We start from the raw sequence: 20636 nt of genomic DNA, 5'->3' as shown, positions 1-20636 counted from the left end.
TTCCCCACGAGAATTATCGTATAGCATCAGATGTCCACCAAACTATGACCTCGTTCTAGTTCTCCATGAATTTAAAGTTTTAAACTTATTTTTCCCTGAATCATAAATTGTAAACTTATTTCTCTCCAAACCGATTATTCAAAACTTAATAACCCATAGACCATTGTTATTTATCGGTTTACTATTAACCAACCAATTTAATCAGTCAAAACTCTAATTTTTATTTAAAATGATTAATCAAAAAAACTAATAAACTATTTTTGATTCCCAGAAAATAAAATTGAATCATCATGTGTGTATCACGATCTCTAACACCTACTCTCTTCATCCTCCCTCCGCAGTCGCCAATGAGACAATGAGGAAAAACCTCAACCTAGTCGTAATCGCTACTCCTATGCCGCCTTCAACCTCCACTCTTCCCACATATCTCCCTTCCGCTGCCAGACCCAACTGAGTTCGTAACAGTCTGTGAGAGAGACGAAATTGGCAGAGATTAGGGATGTGAGAGAGGAGTCGAAGTCAGAATTGAGATTTGAGGAGCGGTGAAACCGGTATAAAACTCGTCGAGTTTTGTTCGTATGCCATTTAACATTGAAGAATTTGATTGAATGTGATAGTAAAATCAATAAGGATATTGCTTTGATTGCTCTTTTGGTGCTGGATATTTGATTGAAACAAAACAAATTTGTCTGAGAATTGTATTTGATGAATCAATTATATGGCTTACGTAAAGTTATTGAGATGTCTGTTTGAGATCGAACGAAGGAGTGGATGTTCATGAATCAATTCTTTTATGAGAATCCTTTTTTTTGCTTATTAAATTTTTTTGATAAAACAAAAACTTAAAATAAAAATTAGAGTTTTGATTGATTTAACTGGTTTACAATTGGTTGGTTAATAGTAAACCAATAAAAACTATGGTCTATGGGTTATTAAGTTTTGAATAATCGGTTTGGAGAGAAATAAGTTTACAACTTATGATTCGGGAAGAAATAAGTTTAGAACTTTAAATTCATGAAAAATTAGAACGAGGTCATAGTTTTGTGGATTCTGAATTTCTGATGCTATATGATAGTTCTCGTGGGAAAATAGAGCGTTCACCCTTTTATAAAATATAGATCTGATCTGCGCAACCGCCAACATTTATTTCTACTTTTATATACTTAGATATTTGTTTACATCATTTGTGGGTATATTTATTTTAGTGTTAATTATATATTTAAATGTTTATATGGCTATTGAAAATACAATACTTTTAGAATTTCCTTATTGTAATTAAATTACTTGTTTTAAAACGTCACATATATTTGTTGCTTCTTATTATCTATTCATTTTCTTGAATTTTATGTCTGATTTATTAAACGAATTAATAAATGTATGAAAACATATTTTAAAATGATTTTGTATTTAATTTATGCTAAATTATGCTATGTAGTTATAAGCACTTGATTAACTGCATCAATGTTTATGCTTATTCATTTTAGATAAAAGATTATTGTATATATAAAATCTAAGATGAGTTAATTTTATATATGAATTATATAGTTTACTAATGTTAACCCGTTCTGCCAACATATTATATTTTTACTATATTACTATACTTATGAAAATTTTTTTTATTAACTTATCATTTCAATATAATTTTATCATATAGTGGTTTTCTTTTAATATGATAGATAATGATTATCAAAAAATTAAATTAGGATATAATTTTTTTTTCATTTTATAAATGATAACATAATATATATATATTAATGTATAACAAAATTTCATTACCAATTACAAAATTTGGGAAAATATTTAGATAAACTTTTTGACAATTAAGATTTTGTTATAAATTTTTTCAACATATTTGTTAGAATTTTTAAATATATTTATATGTTACAAGATACTATGATTAAAGTAGTTAAAAATATTTTATATTGGGTCCGATTGGTAATGGCTGTAGCTTTAAATATTTTGCTGTAGAAAAAAATCTGTAGATTTTTTGCTGTGGCTTTAGATTTTATTGCTGTAGAATTTTATTGAAGCACTAAAAAATTGCTTTGGATATTTGGCTCTGCAGAGCACTTGTATAGCTGTAGGATATTTTAAGAGCTGTGGTTTCAAAAAAAAATTTAAAGCTTGATTGCTCTGAATTTGGTGCTGTGGAAATAAATAGGGCTGTGGACAGCACCTACAGCAACTACCAATCACCCCCATTATTAGCAGTATATACATTTAATAAAATTTCTATAATCCACTTAACATCGTTACCATTACCCTAAGAGAAAGAAGCTTCAAAACTCATGTGTTCCTAATGAGACTTGATTGGCAGCTCAATGACGGTACAAACAATTAGGATGTTACATATATCAAAAAAGCATGAAACAACATAAGGGATACCCCATAAACCAGACTTGCTTCGTTTTTTTTTTCTTTCACTACGCAATCATTTTCCTTTACTTCTTTGGTGATCAAGACGACCAATCATAACCAGTGGTGGTAGTCCAGTGGCGCTTGAGGAACTAAACCTAATATGGCGAACCCTGGTTCGAACCCCGCTGGCCACACGGATATGAGCTATTGCTTTCAGTTCATTTGAATGCCCAGGAGAGGGTCTATCCGTGGGCTGTACCTCCACCCGGAAATTAGGTCTGTGTCTTTAATAGACCCGGATTTAACCCTTTCGTTTTACAAAAAAAAAAAAAAGACAACCAATCATGTAATATGTGGAGTATGAAACCTTCTTAACGATCATCAGGTTGACCAGCGGACCTATTTCACTTGGCAGAAGCAGGTGAAAAACATAGCTATCTTTTTTTTTTTTTTTTGAATGAATGCTAAATTTATTCATCAAAAAAGCCTATTTACATCAAGTGGTTCTTTGGTTTAAAAAAAAAAAACTTCTACTCCTACTCCTTTATCTTCCTCTTTACAGAAACCCAAAAGGAATCTATCTCCTAGCAAAACTTTCTACCATATTTACAAGCGTGTGCTAAACCAGTATTGCAAAACTCCTTCATATCCTTTAGCTCGTTTGGATTGTAGTAAGCTCAGCTTGTTTCGGATCGCTTTTTCGGTGAGTTTGGCCAGCACTTGCAGTGGCATAGCTTTTTCACCGTGACGCCGCTTGTTCCGTTCCCTCCACAGCGTGTACAAGGCGAGCTGAAAAGCATATCTGAGACAGAACCGTTTCTGTTTGCCCATGCCTGGAGCAATTATCAGCCTCACAACTGCATCCCAATTCGTAGAGAAAGATCTCTGCAGAAAACCTCTTGTAAGATGTGCCCAAAGTTGAGATGAGAAAGGACATTCAAAGAAGAAGTGGTTCCTGGATTCTGGTGCGTTGTTACATAGAACGCACGTAGTGTCTACACCTTGACTCCAACCAGCAACACGATCCATAGTCGCTAACCTGTTCCTCATTGCGAGCCAAGCCATGAAAACGAATTTTTGTGTAGCCTGAGAGAACCAAATACCAGCCCCCCAAGTACACAGCACCCCCGCTTCTCTTGTCAGTTGCCATGTCTCATAGGTTGAGAAAATTGGTTTATAACCTGAGTTCCTTCTCCACAAAGCAACATCCTTTCCTGTGTTACCCTGCGTCCGTTTAACGTTCTCCAACACCTTTTCAATATCATTCAAGAGCTCTCTTCTGTGCCTTTTCCTCCTCCTAGGATTATAAACATAGCTATCGTTACGGAGAGCAACTCTTGTTGATGGCAATGATCTTCTTTATGTCTATACTTTTGTCGATATCAGCAACATACTTCCCTCTTGATGAACCTAAAAAATTGATGAGTTTAAGCCTTACTGATATCAATGTCCACAAGATTACAAAAAAATACAGGGCCAAATCAACTATAAACAGTTATGAAACAAAAATTCTACGTACCTTAACCGAGACCTTCCCATAACTTTAACCACTTCACCCACATAGGACCCATGTTCCTGAAGCAGATGCACCTCTTCTCTGAGCATTTGTACTGTAGTTCAGATACAAATCAAACAGCCGAGAGTACAAAGAAAAGTAAGAAAACCGTATAGCTTAAATATGATAATAATCAATAATAACAGCCGAGGCTGTTATGTAAATTTAAATGCGTTACTAAGCATTCAGCTTAGACAATGAACAAAACTAAATAATGCGGCTAGCACTGGTTGCTGTCCTCCCAACCTCACCATTGTCAATGCATTACTTTGGTAGATGACCAAGTAGGAGACAAAAGCTCATACATAGCCAACACACCCGTAGTGATCAAACAGACCAAGGAATCTGAATAAAGGTACACAACTTTGTGGAAGCGTGGTTTAGGCACAGTTCTGGAAAAGATCTAACACAAAAGATCCATAGCGAAATCCAAGGAAACGAAATCAAAAGCTTTTAACACGGATCCGAGAGTACAAAACTACGATGAGGCCAAAAACAATACCTTAGAATTGAGAAGCGAGGAGTGATATTGAGAGCTCTTCTCAGTCGAGGACAGAGAAAGGTTAATCATTCGCCTATTTCTCTACGATCGAGAAGACTTACAAAACTTTAAAACCCCTTCTCGAATCTTGGCTGGATAATTTGGGAAAATATAGAACTTTTTCATGGCAATGTGCGACTTAAGGTAAAATCCTCTATGAGAGATTTCTCTCTCGACCTCTCCCTCTTACCAATACAAGATCATTCAGAGGGAAGGTTTCGAGATTAGCTCCTATGTTTTGTTGTAATATATTCGATCCAAGGATCGATTTTTTTGTTTTCCGTCAGCGGATCTAAATTTCGCGTAGGCGATTTTGTGGTGATTTCAACCCTAAACTGACCCGTTCTTCATCTTCTCTTCTTTTATCAGTTTTGTGGTTGAACTTTAATAAATTCGCGTTGGCGATATGTGTTTTCTTCAATCTTCTCTTTCGCAATAAATTGTTACTTCCCGTTTGCTTGTGTTGGATGCTCTGTTTCTCCAGGGATATGCACTTAATCCTTTGTTGCGAGAGTCAATCTTTACTCTCTTTGTGAGGCTGATTAGCTTAAAGTAAAGTATCTTTGCATAGAGGAAGCTGTGGATTTGGGTTGATATCGATTGGCTTAAGCAAAGATTTAGTAGAGTCAGCATCTTCTATAGAAGATGGTCTGGCAAAAAATCTTTTGTTGGCTTTTCGATCTACCTCTGTGTTATCATCTACGGTGGATGGGGCTTTCCAAAAACAAGCAAAGGCTGGAGCGAAAGTCGAAGACAAGAGGTCTTGCCGTTTGCATGAGGAGAGATCCATGAATCTTACGTTGTCGAGAAGCAAACGATGGAGGTTCGATTCAGAACATTCCCGGCGGCGAAGAACTACGGCGGTTGTGTTCACCGTCTCGCATGATAGACACGTATCAGCACGTGTCTCGTGCTTCTTCATAAACCGACACGTGGATGGACAGCAAGCATTAACCGATCTTCATCTTGGGCCTTAGGCTGTTAGGCTTCTTTATGTATTTCATGTTTATTGGATCTCAATGTAACGTACAAGCCTTGTAAACTAGCCCACTAGGCTAATTGAATGAAAAAAAACGTTGACAAAAAAAAAAAAAAGGTAAAATCCTCTATATATTAATTGATGATCATTTAAAAATTTGTAATCTTACTTTTGTACTAATTAAAAAAAAGACTATGCTTAAGTGTCACTTAATTAAGATGACAATTAACTTACGTGGCAGTTTCAAAATCAATTGAAAAAATGTTGGTTCAAATTCAATTATTAGGAAATATTATATTAACCCTAAAATATAAGAAACGTGTTTTTATTTTAAATAAAAGCTACGAAATTACCTAATATGATTAACATATATATGAAAATTAATGTCATAATTTGTTTAAATGTCCAATCTGAACAACTCATGATATATTAATTATAGTTTAGTTTCACAATTTTTAATAAAAATTGATTCAGTCCATCAGAAATAAATTATATAATAACAACAAAAATATTGTATATGTATAGATAAAATGATCAAATATATAAAAACAATTGTTGATAATATATACAAATAAACTTATCCTACGCAAGACGCATGTTTTATCCTAGTTAACATGTAAATGATAGGATAATTTCATTTAATTAAATGTGATAACTTTCTAGTTGAAAGTCCGAAATGAAATATCACACATAAAAGAAGTCATGACTTCTATTTTAATACAATAACTAGATTTTGATCTGTACTTTGAAAGTGCGAGATTATTTCCGAAACAAACCAAATTTATTTGATTTAAATTTGTATTTTTGATTGTATATCTACATTTAAATGTTATGAATGAAATGTTATATTTAGTGTTTTGAAATCCGACCTGAATCCATGGTTAAACTGGCAATCCTGGTGACCCGATATATAATTCAGTTGGTTTTTTTTTAAACTCGTTATTTAAAAATCTTACAAAACCCGTAAAATATTAAAACCGAGAAGCCGATTATTAAACCGATGTGTAACCCGATATGTAATCCAATTTGACTTAAATTATTTTATTTTGAATATTCTAATATATATTCATGAATGTTTAGATGAATGGTTTATGGTAGATATATTATGAATGTGATGCTCTAATTTTACAAAAAATAGCTATAAAAAAATTTAGTCAAACCAATTTTCATCTTGTTATAAGCGTAACGGATCAATTTTTGAGAGGATACATACTAAAAAGTGAGAAATAGATTTGAGCATCAACAATTTGAATATTCTAATATATATTCATGAATGTTTAGTGTTTTACGTTTCAAAAAGTATAATCATTTATTTATTTATTAATTTAATCTTGTTGTTAATGTAATGTTTTATGATATAATTGTGTTAATTTATTTGTTGAATTAGTTTATATTTGATAAATATATTACATGTATGTTCGAATAACCTGTAAAAACTATATTCATAAAAGTATCAATAATAACATGTTCTATCATATTTTAAATATTAATAGTAGCTACTTATTAATATTTATGTTATCTTTATTTTTAATGCTATCATATATATATATATATATATATATGTATATTTAATTTTGGATAATCTAACTATAATATTTTTATTTTTATGTATTTGGTGAGGGTTTTTGAAGAATTTATTTCTTGCATTTGATTAATGTACAGTTGTATATATACATATTAGTAGGCATGAATAAATAATATTTAATTGATTAGTTACTTAAATTTAATATTAATATAAACTGAATTTATTAGCATGCAAAAAGATAGATTAGTTATTTAATTCCTTAATTTTAGGCATGAAATATATTTAATTATAATTAAGTTAGACATAAGTAAAGATAATATGAAAATTAATTAAATTTAATGGTCCAACCTAGACTATTTGTAAGTAGATAGAATTTGTTTATGTTTTAATAGTATTGACTAGATTTAAAAAAAAATATTATTAAAATATATTTTTTGAAAAAGATGTTTATGAATATCTTTTTAGATATCTTATTTGAAAATATTAAATTAATTAGTTAGATATAGTATATATTTAATAATAAGTAAGTTAGTTGTATGAGAAATAATATGAAGTTAAATAAATGTAATGATCCGACCTAGATTATTTGTTAGTATATAAAAAGTTCTTTTGTTTTAATAGTATTGATAGAGATTGATCCGCACGTCTGTGCATGTGTTAATTTTTACTTTTTTAAAAAAATTGAATTTTGTTTACGTGATAATATTATATATTTTTTATATGTGTTATAATATAATTAAATATATAAGTATATTTGAATACTTTTAAGTTTTATATATCAGAATCAACTCGAATCAAATAGGAAAATATGGTTACTATTGGTTATTTGGTTATTTTTAGGTTATGTTTAGTTTGATTTGAAACTACCTGAACTGAATAGGTTAATATTGTTACTTTGGTACAAATATCCAACCGGCTTCATATACGTTAGTTTTTGGATATTTGTAGGTTTGTATATAACAAAACTGAATTCATCTTGACTTGGAAAGATCCATTTCGAAACCTACATGAAAATTTATAATACTCGAGTGAAGTCTAATTTCAAAACTCAAAAAACCTGATACCCAAAAGAAATAACTCATAGCTGAACAAATACGTGAATGTTTATGTATAACTGATTATGTAAACAAATAAAAAAAATTGTTAATCATTTTGAATTCTTGTCACAAATAGAGTAATTTCATTCAAATATGTCGAATTATTATAGTTAATATGTAAAATAATTGCTGTCAAAATATTATAATAAATATAAATAATGAAATAGTTATAAAAGTGAGAAAATGAATGTAAACGATAAAATAAAAATTAAAAAAAAAACAAAACTTTTGTATTGTACTTCAGTAATAAAATATATCAATTTATTCAGTAAAGATAATAAATGAATTGGTTATAATTGATTAAAAATAGAATGAAAATCTGTTCAAAATCACTTAAAAATAGATAAGTATTATTTTGTACTGCTATTCGTGTTTCCAAACAATTCTCATGTATATTGTTATTCGTGTTTCCAAACAATTCACATGTATACTATTATCTATGTTTCCAAGCAACTCTTATTTCTACTTCAGTTTTAATAATATAGATTTTTTTTACTTGTTTTACATTTTTAAAAAATCAAGAACTTATGATTCCTAATTGGTTATTTCACGATTTTAACATCTCTTTTAATAAAACTGAAATATTCTCTTGTTTCCAACTTTTTTGCAAGATTTTAAATTCAATACATTCCTCTATTACAAAATAATTATTGAAACAATATAATGATACTATCTATGTTTCTAAACAATGCAATCACTAATCTTGTGTCCAAACAATATAAAACATCCTTCTTACTAAACCTTCTCTCATATTAAAACAGAAACATTATTCTTGTATCCAACTTTCTTGAAATTTTTTATGATTTTTATATTATATTTTGTTAAAAAGATATTTCTGCACTTTAAAAATCTATTAGAACAATTTTATGATTGGAACAACAAATAATCCACGTGGTCGTGCAGATCCATAGTAAACAAAAGGACACAAAATATTATATTAATGTTTATTTGTTGTTCCTGGTAAAGAGCCTGTTAATAAGTATCATTTTAGAATGAATAATTAACAAAACTCATTAGCCAAATCTCTAATTATATGTACATATGTTTTTGTTTGGTCAATTCTTTTTTTTTTTTTAAACAGAATGATTTCATAAAAGTTGTATACGAAAATAAAGCTATAGAATATTTTATATCTAACTGAATGAAACTTATATTCATTTTAATGAATTAAAAATCTTAATTTTATGCTATAATTGAAATGTATAGAGCATAACAGTATTAATATGAATTTTAATTAATATGATAAATATGAAAAAAAATGTATTCATATTTTTATATATTAGCAATATCATTTATTTTTGTATGCACTAATCTACAATCTGTAAAATAAAATATAAATTATTTAAGTAACATAATAATTTATTAATGGCCATCACATAAAATATATAAAAACATACGCATTGAAAATAACTACATTGTACAATAAATATAATAGCAAAAATAATTATGAAAATTTCCAGAATATATATTATCTGAAGATAAATGCTTAACACTAATTATAAACAAAAAAAAAAGTTAAACTGATTATAATATGATCCAAATTATTAAGAAGATAAGTAAACAAAACAATTATAAGAATGTTAATTAAACCACTTAAATAAATATTATGCAACTAAAATCCCTCTTAACACTAAACAACATTCAATTAATTTATAAATTTTATTAAATCAATATATAATAAATCGTATTGACAAAAGATTATGCAAGATTTTCACCTGGATATGGTTGGTCTTCAGAACAGTGAAACTAAACATTTTTATCTTTAAAATTTAAATGTTTAACATGTATGGATCATTCAGCCTCTAAACTATTTAAAAATGTATATGGATGAATCATTCAACTTTTAAACTATTTGAAAATATATATGAATGGATTACTAGTGACACCGTGACAGTCAACTCCACGGAACTTGAGAGAACGTGGGCCGAATAAACACCGTGAAGATCACTTGTCTTCTTACAGACCTAGAAAGGAAACCCCAAAGGTATAATCTAGTGAGTACATACCATGTCGTCAATTCTGACTGAAGATTAGACGTCAATTCTGGCGGTTTTATGTCAATTCTTTGAGTGCACGGATAGAGATCCTCGAGAGACTAAACAACCTTGCAATATGTGCAAGGGAAGTTCATCGATAATGTAACTCCTTAGGACTAGAAATTCCAACACTGGATATTGACACTCATGTTGCAAGAAGAGATGCACGCCAACGCTCAACGAAAAACCTTTGATCTACTCATCCAAATCCTAAGCATTGTCCAAATAAGAGATGATATATACCCAATCAAAATCATAGTTGATATTCGCCGGTTCGGTTTTTAGGTTATTTTTTTGGGTTTTAATCTATTAAAATATAACTACCATTCTAAATCAATATTTTTTTTGTTTACTTGGTTAAAATGCTCGAGGTTTTTGATTTTTTCGATGATAGCCAAAAACTATTTTTTTTTTTTGGTTTCATGTTATATAAATTTTAGACAGTTCTGATGTCAAACCAATGTTTTCATATTATAATTTCTAAATGCATGAAAAATCAAATCAATTTTAGATAATAATTGAAGAAAAAAAAAGAAAATTATTAAGACAAATCATTTCATTACAATTTGGTGTATTGATAGGAAACATTAAAAAAAAATTCCAACTTCCAAGAGAATTAGAATCCTCACTTGTAGTGAATATTTATTTATATAGGTGCTCATATCAATGTGCACATGTATGTAGGGCTGAGAAAAATATCCGTAAATTTTGATTCGATTTGTTATCATTTTCGATTGAACAGAAAAATATGGATATTCGTAGCTCTACAAAGCAAAACAAATACTAATATTCAATATCCGTAAAACAAAGAAAATCACAAATACTAATATTTAAAAAAATGGATATCCAATCTGATCCGTTATATGCATGTATACACATATACTAAATTACTAATATTTAAAAATGGATATCCGATCTGATCTATTATATGCATAAAATTATATTTTATATTAGTCTTGCAATATTTTTATTTACTAAATTTATTAAATTATTTATTAGTATTCAAAAAAGTAATATTTTTTTATCTTTGTAATAAAATTTTATTATCTTATATTATTTAGATTTTTAATTTATTTTTATGGATCGAATCATATACTAGTTAAAAATCTATTTTTTCGGGATAACCGGGACACCGAATATCTAGATGGCTATGAATTAAATCGAATCGGATAGTTGAGTATTCGGACAAAATAAATCGGATCACAATACCTCCAAAACCACAGATATCTGATTCGTGCCCACACCTTGTATGTGTATGTAAAAATATATAAAAATGGTTGATAAATATATAAAGATACCGTTAATTAACATTAAAAACATTTTTGTTCAAAATAAAATAGGCTTATACATTAGTGATTTTTTTTGCAAATTATCTTTTTATGTTGAACATTTGTATAACCCGTAGAATCCTCCTGCATATGAGTTTATATCGAAAAAACGTATAATAGTATATAGTGTGAACATATTTATGAAAAATTTGGTTGAGATTTTTTCTGCACGTAACACATCACCGTATTCATTTTTAACTAGTTGCGAAGCTGCCACACACATTAAATGACAATGTTTTTATTTTAATATATAAGAGATATCTAAAAGTTGATTTCATGTATAAAACATATTATGAATCTAAGCTAGAAACTTCCATGTTGTTAAAGAACCTCTATCTTAAGTTTTTATAATCCGATTAGTAGATACTTTTACTTATTAATTCGGTTGAAAATCCTATTAACTTTTAATGAACAAAATGCGAAGAGAAGACGGAGGATGGCGGAATTAGGCTAATCCAATACAGGAAGTAGACCTTAGCTACTTTAGAAGAAACTCTATTACCTAGTTTAAAAATTATTAATATATAGAAATAATTTTCTAAAAAATTGATTTATGTCTTTTTTTTTTTTGATCAAAAATTGATTTATGTCTATATGGTTAAAAATAAAACATTGTGAGATGAAGAAATGAAAATAATTTTAAGCTGAATGCCTGAATCGTTTTGTTAACAGCTTGTTGTAGCCTTTCAACTTATGCCTTCTTCATTATGCTATCTCCTCCTCCAACTGTACCTATTCAACAGTCAAAAGCAAATCTTTATAATGTCAGTTTATTATATATATTTTCCGACACACAACGATCTTGCATGGAAGGGGCCTTTTGTTATTTATGAATTCATAAGCACTAGGATCCAGCTAAATTATTACAGAGACACGTGCGACAACGAGGCATAACGTGACAAAGCAGAGCCTAGCTAGCTCAAGATAGTGGATCCATCATCCATGTGATTCCACATGATCATGGGCACAGGCCATGACTGACATCAAATAACGTGACCAACTTGTGTATGCATGCGTGGGTATGTCTCATCAGATTTTTGTGTAAATATTGTAAAAACATGGGGTAGACATACGATTGATGGATAAGAATGAAAACATTATCTATATGCAATAAGACACATGTTAGAATATTATTTTTTGCCAGTAACATGTATTATGCGGTTTGAATTCATAATAAATCACGAGAAGAGCCTACATATATATGTTGCTCGCATATTAGATTAGAAAGTAACAAATTAAGAATAATTTTTCTCAACTATACAATTCGTTAACCATATGAATATTTGAGATTTGTAATAGTAATTAGTTATTATAAGACAAAAAATATCACAAATACTTATTACAAAATTCAAATCCAATGAATTTGTGTACTTTATGGCCCAAATATTACGTTTCCACAATGTAAAAATATTAATTTAAGATGGTAATGCAGCTACATGCACATTATTAAATATTTAAGCGATTACATGTTAGTTCAATTTCTTAAAAATGACAACTGCAATAGTATTTAGAGTAAGCCATATATGCCATTTTGGATACATTTTAGTAAACTAGTTTTCGTTATAAGGTTTTTTTTTGCAAAACAAAATTCATTATATATAAGGTTTAGGATAAAATGACAAAAATACCTGAAATGTGATGAGTAGGAATGTGTTTCGTAAAAGAAGGCTGAGGAAAACCGATGGCCGGAGATTGATGATAAGGATAGACAGTGTAGAGAGGCATCATCGTCGGGCTTGCCGCAACCATTACACGTCCTCCACCATACATGTGGTGGTAATATTGCGGCTGTGGCAGAGGTTGAGGTTGCGGTTGTGCGTAGTATCCGTTCATATAGGTTCCTCCAACGTATCCAACTTTCTGTTCATTAAATAACATCACAAACAAATTTATTTCATAAGTGTGGAAAAACATAATTAAAGCATATCGACGTTATTTAGAAATAATAAGACTTACTTGATTGAAGGTCATGTTAGGGGCGACGTAGGAGGAAGGGTACCTTTAATTTAACATCAAAACCGAGCCAGTCAAATACATTTTGAAATGATCTTGGACTAACGAAGAATTGATTTAGTAGATAAAACTCTTGAATTACTTAATAGAAATCTAATTAGAAGTCATAAATTCAATTTTGTTAGGATATGTCTACTCTCCTTAAAACAATAAATTTAAAATGATTTAGGTTTCTTTCTAGTGAATGTACGAACATTTGGTTTCAGAGGCTCTAGACATTCAGAAAAAAGAGTCTTAAACAGTAGAAAAATAGTTTACCCATAGAATGGAACGGCTTGATGATTGTGTTGTCGTTGAAGTTGATGTTGATGTTGATGTTGCTGGTGTGTGAATCCCGCAGGGTAGTACCATTGAGCTTGATTATTCCCTACATGTCCTGACGTGGCCCTACTCACATTCTTTGATCCTTCACAACTCAAAACACCATATTAATAGTAAAGTCAAGATCAGTTTTGAGGAATTAGTAGTTTTTTTTTGGTTTTGAACAACAAGAATTAGTAAGTATCTAAAAAGGTTTATTTGGCAACAAATATGGTTTCTGTATTTCATTCATATCAAGATTCAATCCTTGTAAATGGCGTGCCTAGATCAAACTTATTATGACACTGTGGCATATCTAAACGCAAACTAATATTTTGATTTGTTTTTTATTCCAAAACTGCAAGTGAGAATCTTAGCATTAGAGATCATACACGTCCACCATACTACATTATCTATTCCACTAACATCTTCCCCCATATAGAAAAATCCACATATGACGTTGTAACCAGTGTATTGATGTGTATGCAACTTTTTCCTTATGATTAAAGGTTTTACGTGTGTATAACAAAATTGATCTTTACTGTTATTTCGATCATCGATTCAATTTAGAGGTTTTAAATGGCAAGAGTACCCGACACTTCCACATGTTATGAGGACTAGTTTGATTTTTTTTTTCGTGCATGATCCTCTAGAAATTAGACAAAAAAAAAGTTACATATAAATTTTTTTAGATGAACCTTGTTGAGGAGAGGCCATGGTGGTGGGGGATCTACGATGACGGCCACCGAGGGAGGCAAGATTGCAGTTGGAACGGCGCCCATTGATAATCGGAGTCGGGTCTTCGCAAGCCCTCTTCGCGGCTTCCGCATCTTTGAAAGTCACCTACATAAAAAAAACATCAAAAAAGAATATTGAGAAACAAAGAAGACAAAGTGAGATAAACTAACAAGAAGAGAAAAGAGAAAGGGAGAAGAGGAACATACGAAGCCGTAGCCTTTGGAACGGCGAGTGAGTTTGTCGAAGATGACGACTGCCTCCAAGATATCACCATACTTGATGAAATGATCATGCATTGCTTCTTTTTGTGTAATGAGTATAAAGCGTGTGTTGTATTCATGTACGATGTGGAGTTTATATACAAGTAATGAGATCCCATAACTAAGGGGATTGAGTATATCTAGATAACTCTAACATGAGTTTATCTCTATCTATAATATGTCATCCTTATCTCTATATCCCCCCTCAAGCTGGAGGAGAGATGTCTTGGATCCCCAGCTTGAACAGAAGATAAGTAAATGTAGTTGATGGCAAGGCCTTTGTAAGTAGATCAGCCGGTTGCTCCTTTGTTGAAATATGTTCCGTTGTGATGAGTTTTTCTTCGAGTGCATCACGCACTTGGTGACAATCATTTTCTATGTGCTTCGTGCGCTCGTGGAAGACCGGGTTCTGGGCAATGTATATGGCAGATTGACTATCACAAAACAAGCGCATTGGTCTAGGATGAGAAATGCCGAAGGAGAGGAGCATGCGCTTTAGCCATTTGAGTTCACGTAACGTGTACGCCATGCACCGATACTCTGCTTCTGCCGAGGAAGCCGAGACGGTGTTCTGTTTCTTGGTTTTCCAAGACACAGGAGAAGTACCAAGGAGGACAATGTACGAGCTCAAGGACCTGCGAGTGAGAAGGCAGGCGCTCCAGTCGGAATCGCAGTACGCAGTAACTTGTAAATCAGAGACCGAGCTAAGGAGAATGCCTTGAGATGGGCACCCTTTTAAGTAACGTACGACCCGTAGAGCAGCGTCCCAGTGTTCTTGAAGAGGAAGCTTCATGAACTGAGATAAGATGTGGACGGAGTAGGATAGTTCTGGGCGAGTAAATGTTAGATAGATGAGGCGGCCGACGAGTCTGCGGTATGGTGCAGGGTCAGCAAGTGGTGTGCCTTTAGCGAGAGCGAGCTTGTGGTTGAGTTCAATGGGAGTTGCGACTGGTTTACACCCAAGTAACCCTGTATCAGCAATGATATCCAGTGCGTACTTACGTTGAGACACGAAGAACCCTTCTCTATTTCGAGCAACTTCTATGCCGAGAAAATACTTGAGCTTGCCCAGATCTTTCATGTGAAAGCATTCGCACAGATAGTTCTTAAATTTCTGTAGAGTTGACATGTCATTGCAGGCGATGAGGAAGTCGTCAACATAGATGAGTATGTGAAGATGAACTTTGCCGCGTATGTAGGAAAAGTGAGAGTAGTCTGGTTTGCTTTGAGTGAAGCCGTACGCTTTTAGAGCAGTACTGAGTTTAGAGAACCAGCATCGGGGAGACTGCTTTAGGCCGTAGATAGATTTCTTGAGTCGAGCAACCTTGGTAGGATCAGAGCCTTGAAAGCCCTGCGGAAGTTTCATATAAACTTCTTCTTCTAAATCTCCATGTAAGAAGGCATTGTGGACGTCCATCTGGTGGACTTCCCACTGTTTAGCTGCTGCAACTGCTAAGAGGACACGAACTGTAGTTGGTTTCGCGACTGGAGCAAAAGTATCAGTATAGTCGAGGCCTTTGCGCTGACGGTTCCCACAAGCGACAAGTCTGGATTTGTTGCGAGCAGGTTTGCCATTGGCGTGATATTTGATTTTGTAGAGCCACATACTCTGAATCACCTTCTTTCCCGGGGGTAAGTCAGTAACTTCCCACGTGCCATTTTGAACATGGGCTGTGTGCTCGTCAACCATCGAGTCACGCCATTCTTCAAGTTCAACAGCCTCAGCATAGCTCTTCGGTTCAACAGCGGAAGTGATTGCTGCAACGAAAGCCTTATGGCTAGAAGAGAACTTGAGGTCAGATACATAATTGGCAATGGGGTATAGACTGTTACCTGAGACCGTAGAGGAACCTGAAGAGGAATCGGTAGGAACGGGAGTGTGTGTATTACTTTCGACAGTGTTGACCACGTAGTTCTTGAGAAGAACTGACGGTGTGCGCTGGCGATGACCACGACCGAGTACTTCAGGGAGTCCAGGGGAAGGTGGTTCTGCAGAAGGTTGACTATCAGAAGAAGGGAGTGAGGATCTAATAGGAGATGGAGGTGCAGATAATGAAGTTGTGGTAGAAGGAACCGTAGCGTTAGTCGCATCGTCAATGTGGGACTGTGAGGACTGTATCATGGGTTCCGGTTGTATTGGTTCAGTGCCTGACGGCGTAGGAGTAGTAGTAGAAGGGGTGGTAATGGTAGTATTAGGAGACGTGGGTAACACGTTATCTTGTGTACTGGAAACAGGGGAAGGTAGGGATAGGTAATCATCGGTTATAGGTTCGGGTTGGGGCATTGTAGGAGAAGCTTGCGGTGCAGGTAAGCCGGGAAACTGGTCTTCAAAGAACACGACATCACGGCTTGTAAAGAAAACATTATCTTCAAGATCGTATACGTTCCATGCCTTCTTGCCGTACGGATAACCAACAAAGAGGCACTTACGACTTCGAGCAGCGAACTTATCTGAGCTGCGAGGTCGACGCTGTGCATAACACAAGCATCCAAAAACTCGTAGAGTATCGTGCTTAGGAGGAGAACCGTGAAGGATTTCATAGGGAGTGAGGCCGTTCAGGAGCTTAGTGGGTGTTCGGTTTATGAGATGGGCGGCTGTGAGAATAGATTGGCCCCAAAACGTGACAGGTAAGTTGGCTTGGAAGAGACAGGCACGGGCAACATTCAGAATGTGGCGATGTTTCCGCTCAACCCTACCATTTTGCTGTGGAGTATCAACTGATGAGGTTTGGTGGAGAATTCCTTCTTGACGAAAGTATGATTTTAAAACCAAGAATTCTGTACCATTGTCTGAACGGAAAGTTTTAACTGGTCGACCAAATTGTCGAACACTCATGGCACAGAAATTTTTGAGTATTGTAGCAACTTCAGATTTCTCGAGCATAAGGTGAATCCATACTGCTCTTGAGTAATCATCGACGATAGTTAGAAAGTAGACAGCACCACACGAGGCTGGTGTGCGATACGGACCCCAAACATCACAATGAACAAGATCAAAAGGTGCAACTGCTTTATTAGAACTTTCGGGAAAAACCTCACGAGTTTGTTTAGAACGCAAACAAGTATCACAAGAATCCGTAGGAGAGAAATCAAAATCTAAATTATCTAAAACCGGTAGAGAAGACAATGCATTGTAGGAAGGATGTCCAAGACGCCGATGCCAAAGTGCTGAAGAAGAAGATTTGTTCTTTCCAGTTCGATGAGATCGCGCCACTGTGACCCCCGTAAAGTAATACACACCCTCTCGTTCTTCACCTGCTCCAATCAGGGTCCTCGAGAAACGGTCCTGCAAAAAGCATAAGGTATCAGTAAATATGGCAATACATCCTGTCTGTTTGAGTAGTTTGGAGACAGAGATTAAAGTGCAATCAAAATCCGGAACGTATAACACTTCAAGCAAAGAACAGTGAGAGTTCAATGAGAGAGTGCCGGATAGTGTAGATTTTGATGTACGTCCGTCTGGAAACTTCACCATCGATGGAAGAGTCTCATGTACGTCACGAAGGAGTGAAATGTCTCCGGTCATATGATGGGAAGCACCTGTATCAATGATAACATCAGTGAGAGACGGATTACCAGACATACGTTCCGTAGAGAGCTGAGATTGTTGGTTCTGTAGAAGATTGATCAAGGCTGAGATTTGATCTGATGAAGCCACTGTATTGCCAGAGAAGGTGCTTAAAGCATTACGAGTTGCGTTAGAACGTCCACGACCGCGACCAGCAGAGGTGTTGTTGCGACCGCCACGTCCACGTTGTGATTGAGTAGAATTTCGACCTTGTTCCACGAACCATTCAGGGTAACCATGAAGTAAGAAGCATTCCGAAGCCTCATGTCCTTTCCGGTTGCAATGAGTGCAGTACCTGTTAGGATCGCGGCTGCGAGTTGCTGTAGGAGAAGTGGTAGATGAGATTGAGTTTGCACTCGGAGAATCAGCTTTGACGGAGAACCCAACTACATCCTGTTTTTGTTCTGTTGCACGCATGGTGAGGAGATGTTGTTCTGCCCTGATCACGCGTGAGTAGACGACGTTGAGATCTGGAAGTGGGTCTTCATCAATAATTTGAGATCGTATGGAGCTGAAGCGAGATTCATCAAGCCCAAAAAGGAACTTATGAACCTTAGCATCCTCTCGTTCTTTTTCAATGTGAGAGGAAGCTTCGCAAGTGCAGTTGTGAGAAGATTTAAAGCTTTGAATTTCTTCCCACAGTTTAGACAAGCGACCATAGTAGGTGAGGACTGAATCACCGTTCTGTTTGCAATTTGTGATTTCGTCCTCAAGTAGATGCTTTCTCACGCTATTCTTGACCGAGAAGCGACTTTTGAGAGATTCCCATAGTAGAAAAGCGTCAGGTACGTGACTGACTGTAGAACGTACTGGTGGATCGATGGATGTGCGTATCCAACCCACGATCATGGAGTTAGCAGCGGTCCAGCGAGCTAGTTCGGGATTCGTTAACGGTTTAATAGTTGAGCCATCTAAGAATCCGATCTTCTGCTTAGCTTGAACAGAGTTCCAGAATTCTGTAGCCCATTCGGAGTAGTTATCTCCCTTGAGAATCACCGGAGTAATTAGTGCTCCAGGGTTGTCGGAGGGATGTAGAAAATAAGGATTAGAAACCGAAGCATTGCTTTCGGCGGTAGTAGTAGATAACGAAGAGGAGGTAGTGGCCATGATTGTTGATGATCAATGGCGATTGAAGAGAGTAGAGATTAGGATGCGGAAGCGTAAAAAAATAGGTCAGAGAACGTTGTGCTCTGATACCATGTAATGAGTATAAAGCGTGTGTTGTATTCATGTACGATGTGGAGTTTATATACAAGTAATGAGATCCCATAACTAAGGGGATTGAGTATATCTAGATAACTCTAACATGAGTTTATCTCTATCTATAATATGTCATCCTTATCTCTATATTTTGAGTGACCCAAGCCAATCCTCCTACGAACACTTTGGTCAGCTTCGTGTCTCCAAAACATCCGCTCACGTTGTCGCTCGTCGTCATTGGATCGTGTGTGTGTTTTGAGAGAGAGAGAGAGAGAGACAGGAGAAAGCGAGAGAGAAGGAGAGTGAATTGAATTATATAATGAAGGGGAATAATAACAATAAATAAGTGTTGTAAAACGGAGAGTGACAGATTGGTGGACAGGCAAGTATATATTAACGTGATCACTAGTCACTACACCCTTCTTATGTCTCTATTCACGCCATTTTCTTGATACAATCCGCCCAAAACTTATAAAATTAACATCACCAAATGATGCACCGCCACGACTCATGAGTTTGGGCATGTCATTAATTAACAGGTCTAGTCATGCTCAGTAAACGGGTGCTTTATGCCGCAAAATATATCATCCTTTTATGGACTTCCATTTAAGTCTTAATTAACATTTAGACCCAAAAAAAGAGACTTCCTTTTAAGAAATGTGCCGTGGTGTTGTATATGTGGTGGTGGTAGATACGTCAAGTTTAGATCGTTCAGCCTGTTATGGTCTGGGTTCGATTTGGATCGATCGGATCAGATTAAACGATTTAAAATAACCAAAAAAATCTGGTTTACAAACTATAAAAATTTATAAAAGTATAATATCAGCACGAGATGAATACTAGTAGTTTAATATAATCCAACTACACAATTTTGAAAAAAACCTTGTTTTCATTCCATGCTATGAACAGTTAAATTCACCTCACCACTTATCACTAATCAAAATGGAATGTAACACTTATCACTAATCAAAATGGAATGTAAGATTAATAAAAAAAATATATTAAAATTAGAATAAAAAGCAAAATAGCTGAAAAAACCGATACCGACGTTAAACGCCGATGTTAACAACGTTAATACCATCAACAAAATCTTAAACCTTAAACCCTAAACTCTAAACTCTAAATCCTATAAATTATA

The 20636-nt window shown here is 34.0% G+C and overlaps 2 protein-coding genes across 3 annotated transcripts in view; both read right to left on the bottom strand.

Moving 5' to 3' along the window:
- The window catches only part of LOC103863213, a 743758-nt gene that overhangs the window by 43872 nt on the left and 679250 nt on the right, over positions 1-20636 (bottom strand). The window lies entirely within an intron of this gene.
- On the bottom strand, positions 4722-20511 carry LOC103863206 (probable RNA-binding protein ARP1). 2 transcript variants are annotated; one of them, XR_004457720.1, is made up of 8 exons: positions 19649-20511; positions 14677-14774; positions 14431-14575; positions 13691-13838; positions 13376-13418; positions 13048-13279; positions 12008-12151; positions 4722-11974 (listed from the first exon to the last, which is right to left on the bottom strand). XR_004457720.1 is itself a non-coding variant. In XM_009140965.3 (7 exons), exons 1-7 carry the CDS (start codon positions 19734-19736, stop codon positions 12111-12113), a joined length of 795 nt encoding a protein of 264 aa, XP_009139213.1. In that variant the 5' UTR covers positions 19737-20500; the 3' UTR covers positions 11959-12110. The 2 variants fall into 2 exon arrangements, 1 of the variants encoding a protein (XP_009139213.1); XM_009140965.3 differs by having other exon boundaries at positions 11959-12151; positions 19649-20500.

This window comes from Brassica rapa, chromosome A04 (genome assembly GCF_000309985.2).
Source record: "Brassica rapa cultivar Chiifu-401-42 chromosome A04, CAAS_Brap_v3.01, whole genome shotgun sequence".
Lineage (NCBI taxonomy): Eukaryota > Viridiplantae > Streptophyta > Magnoliopsida > Brassicales > Brassicaceae > Brassica > Brassica rapa.
This window is presented reverse-complemented; position numbering and strand designations above follow the sequence as displayed.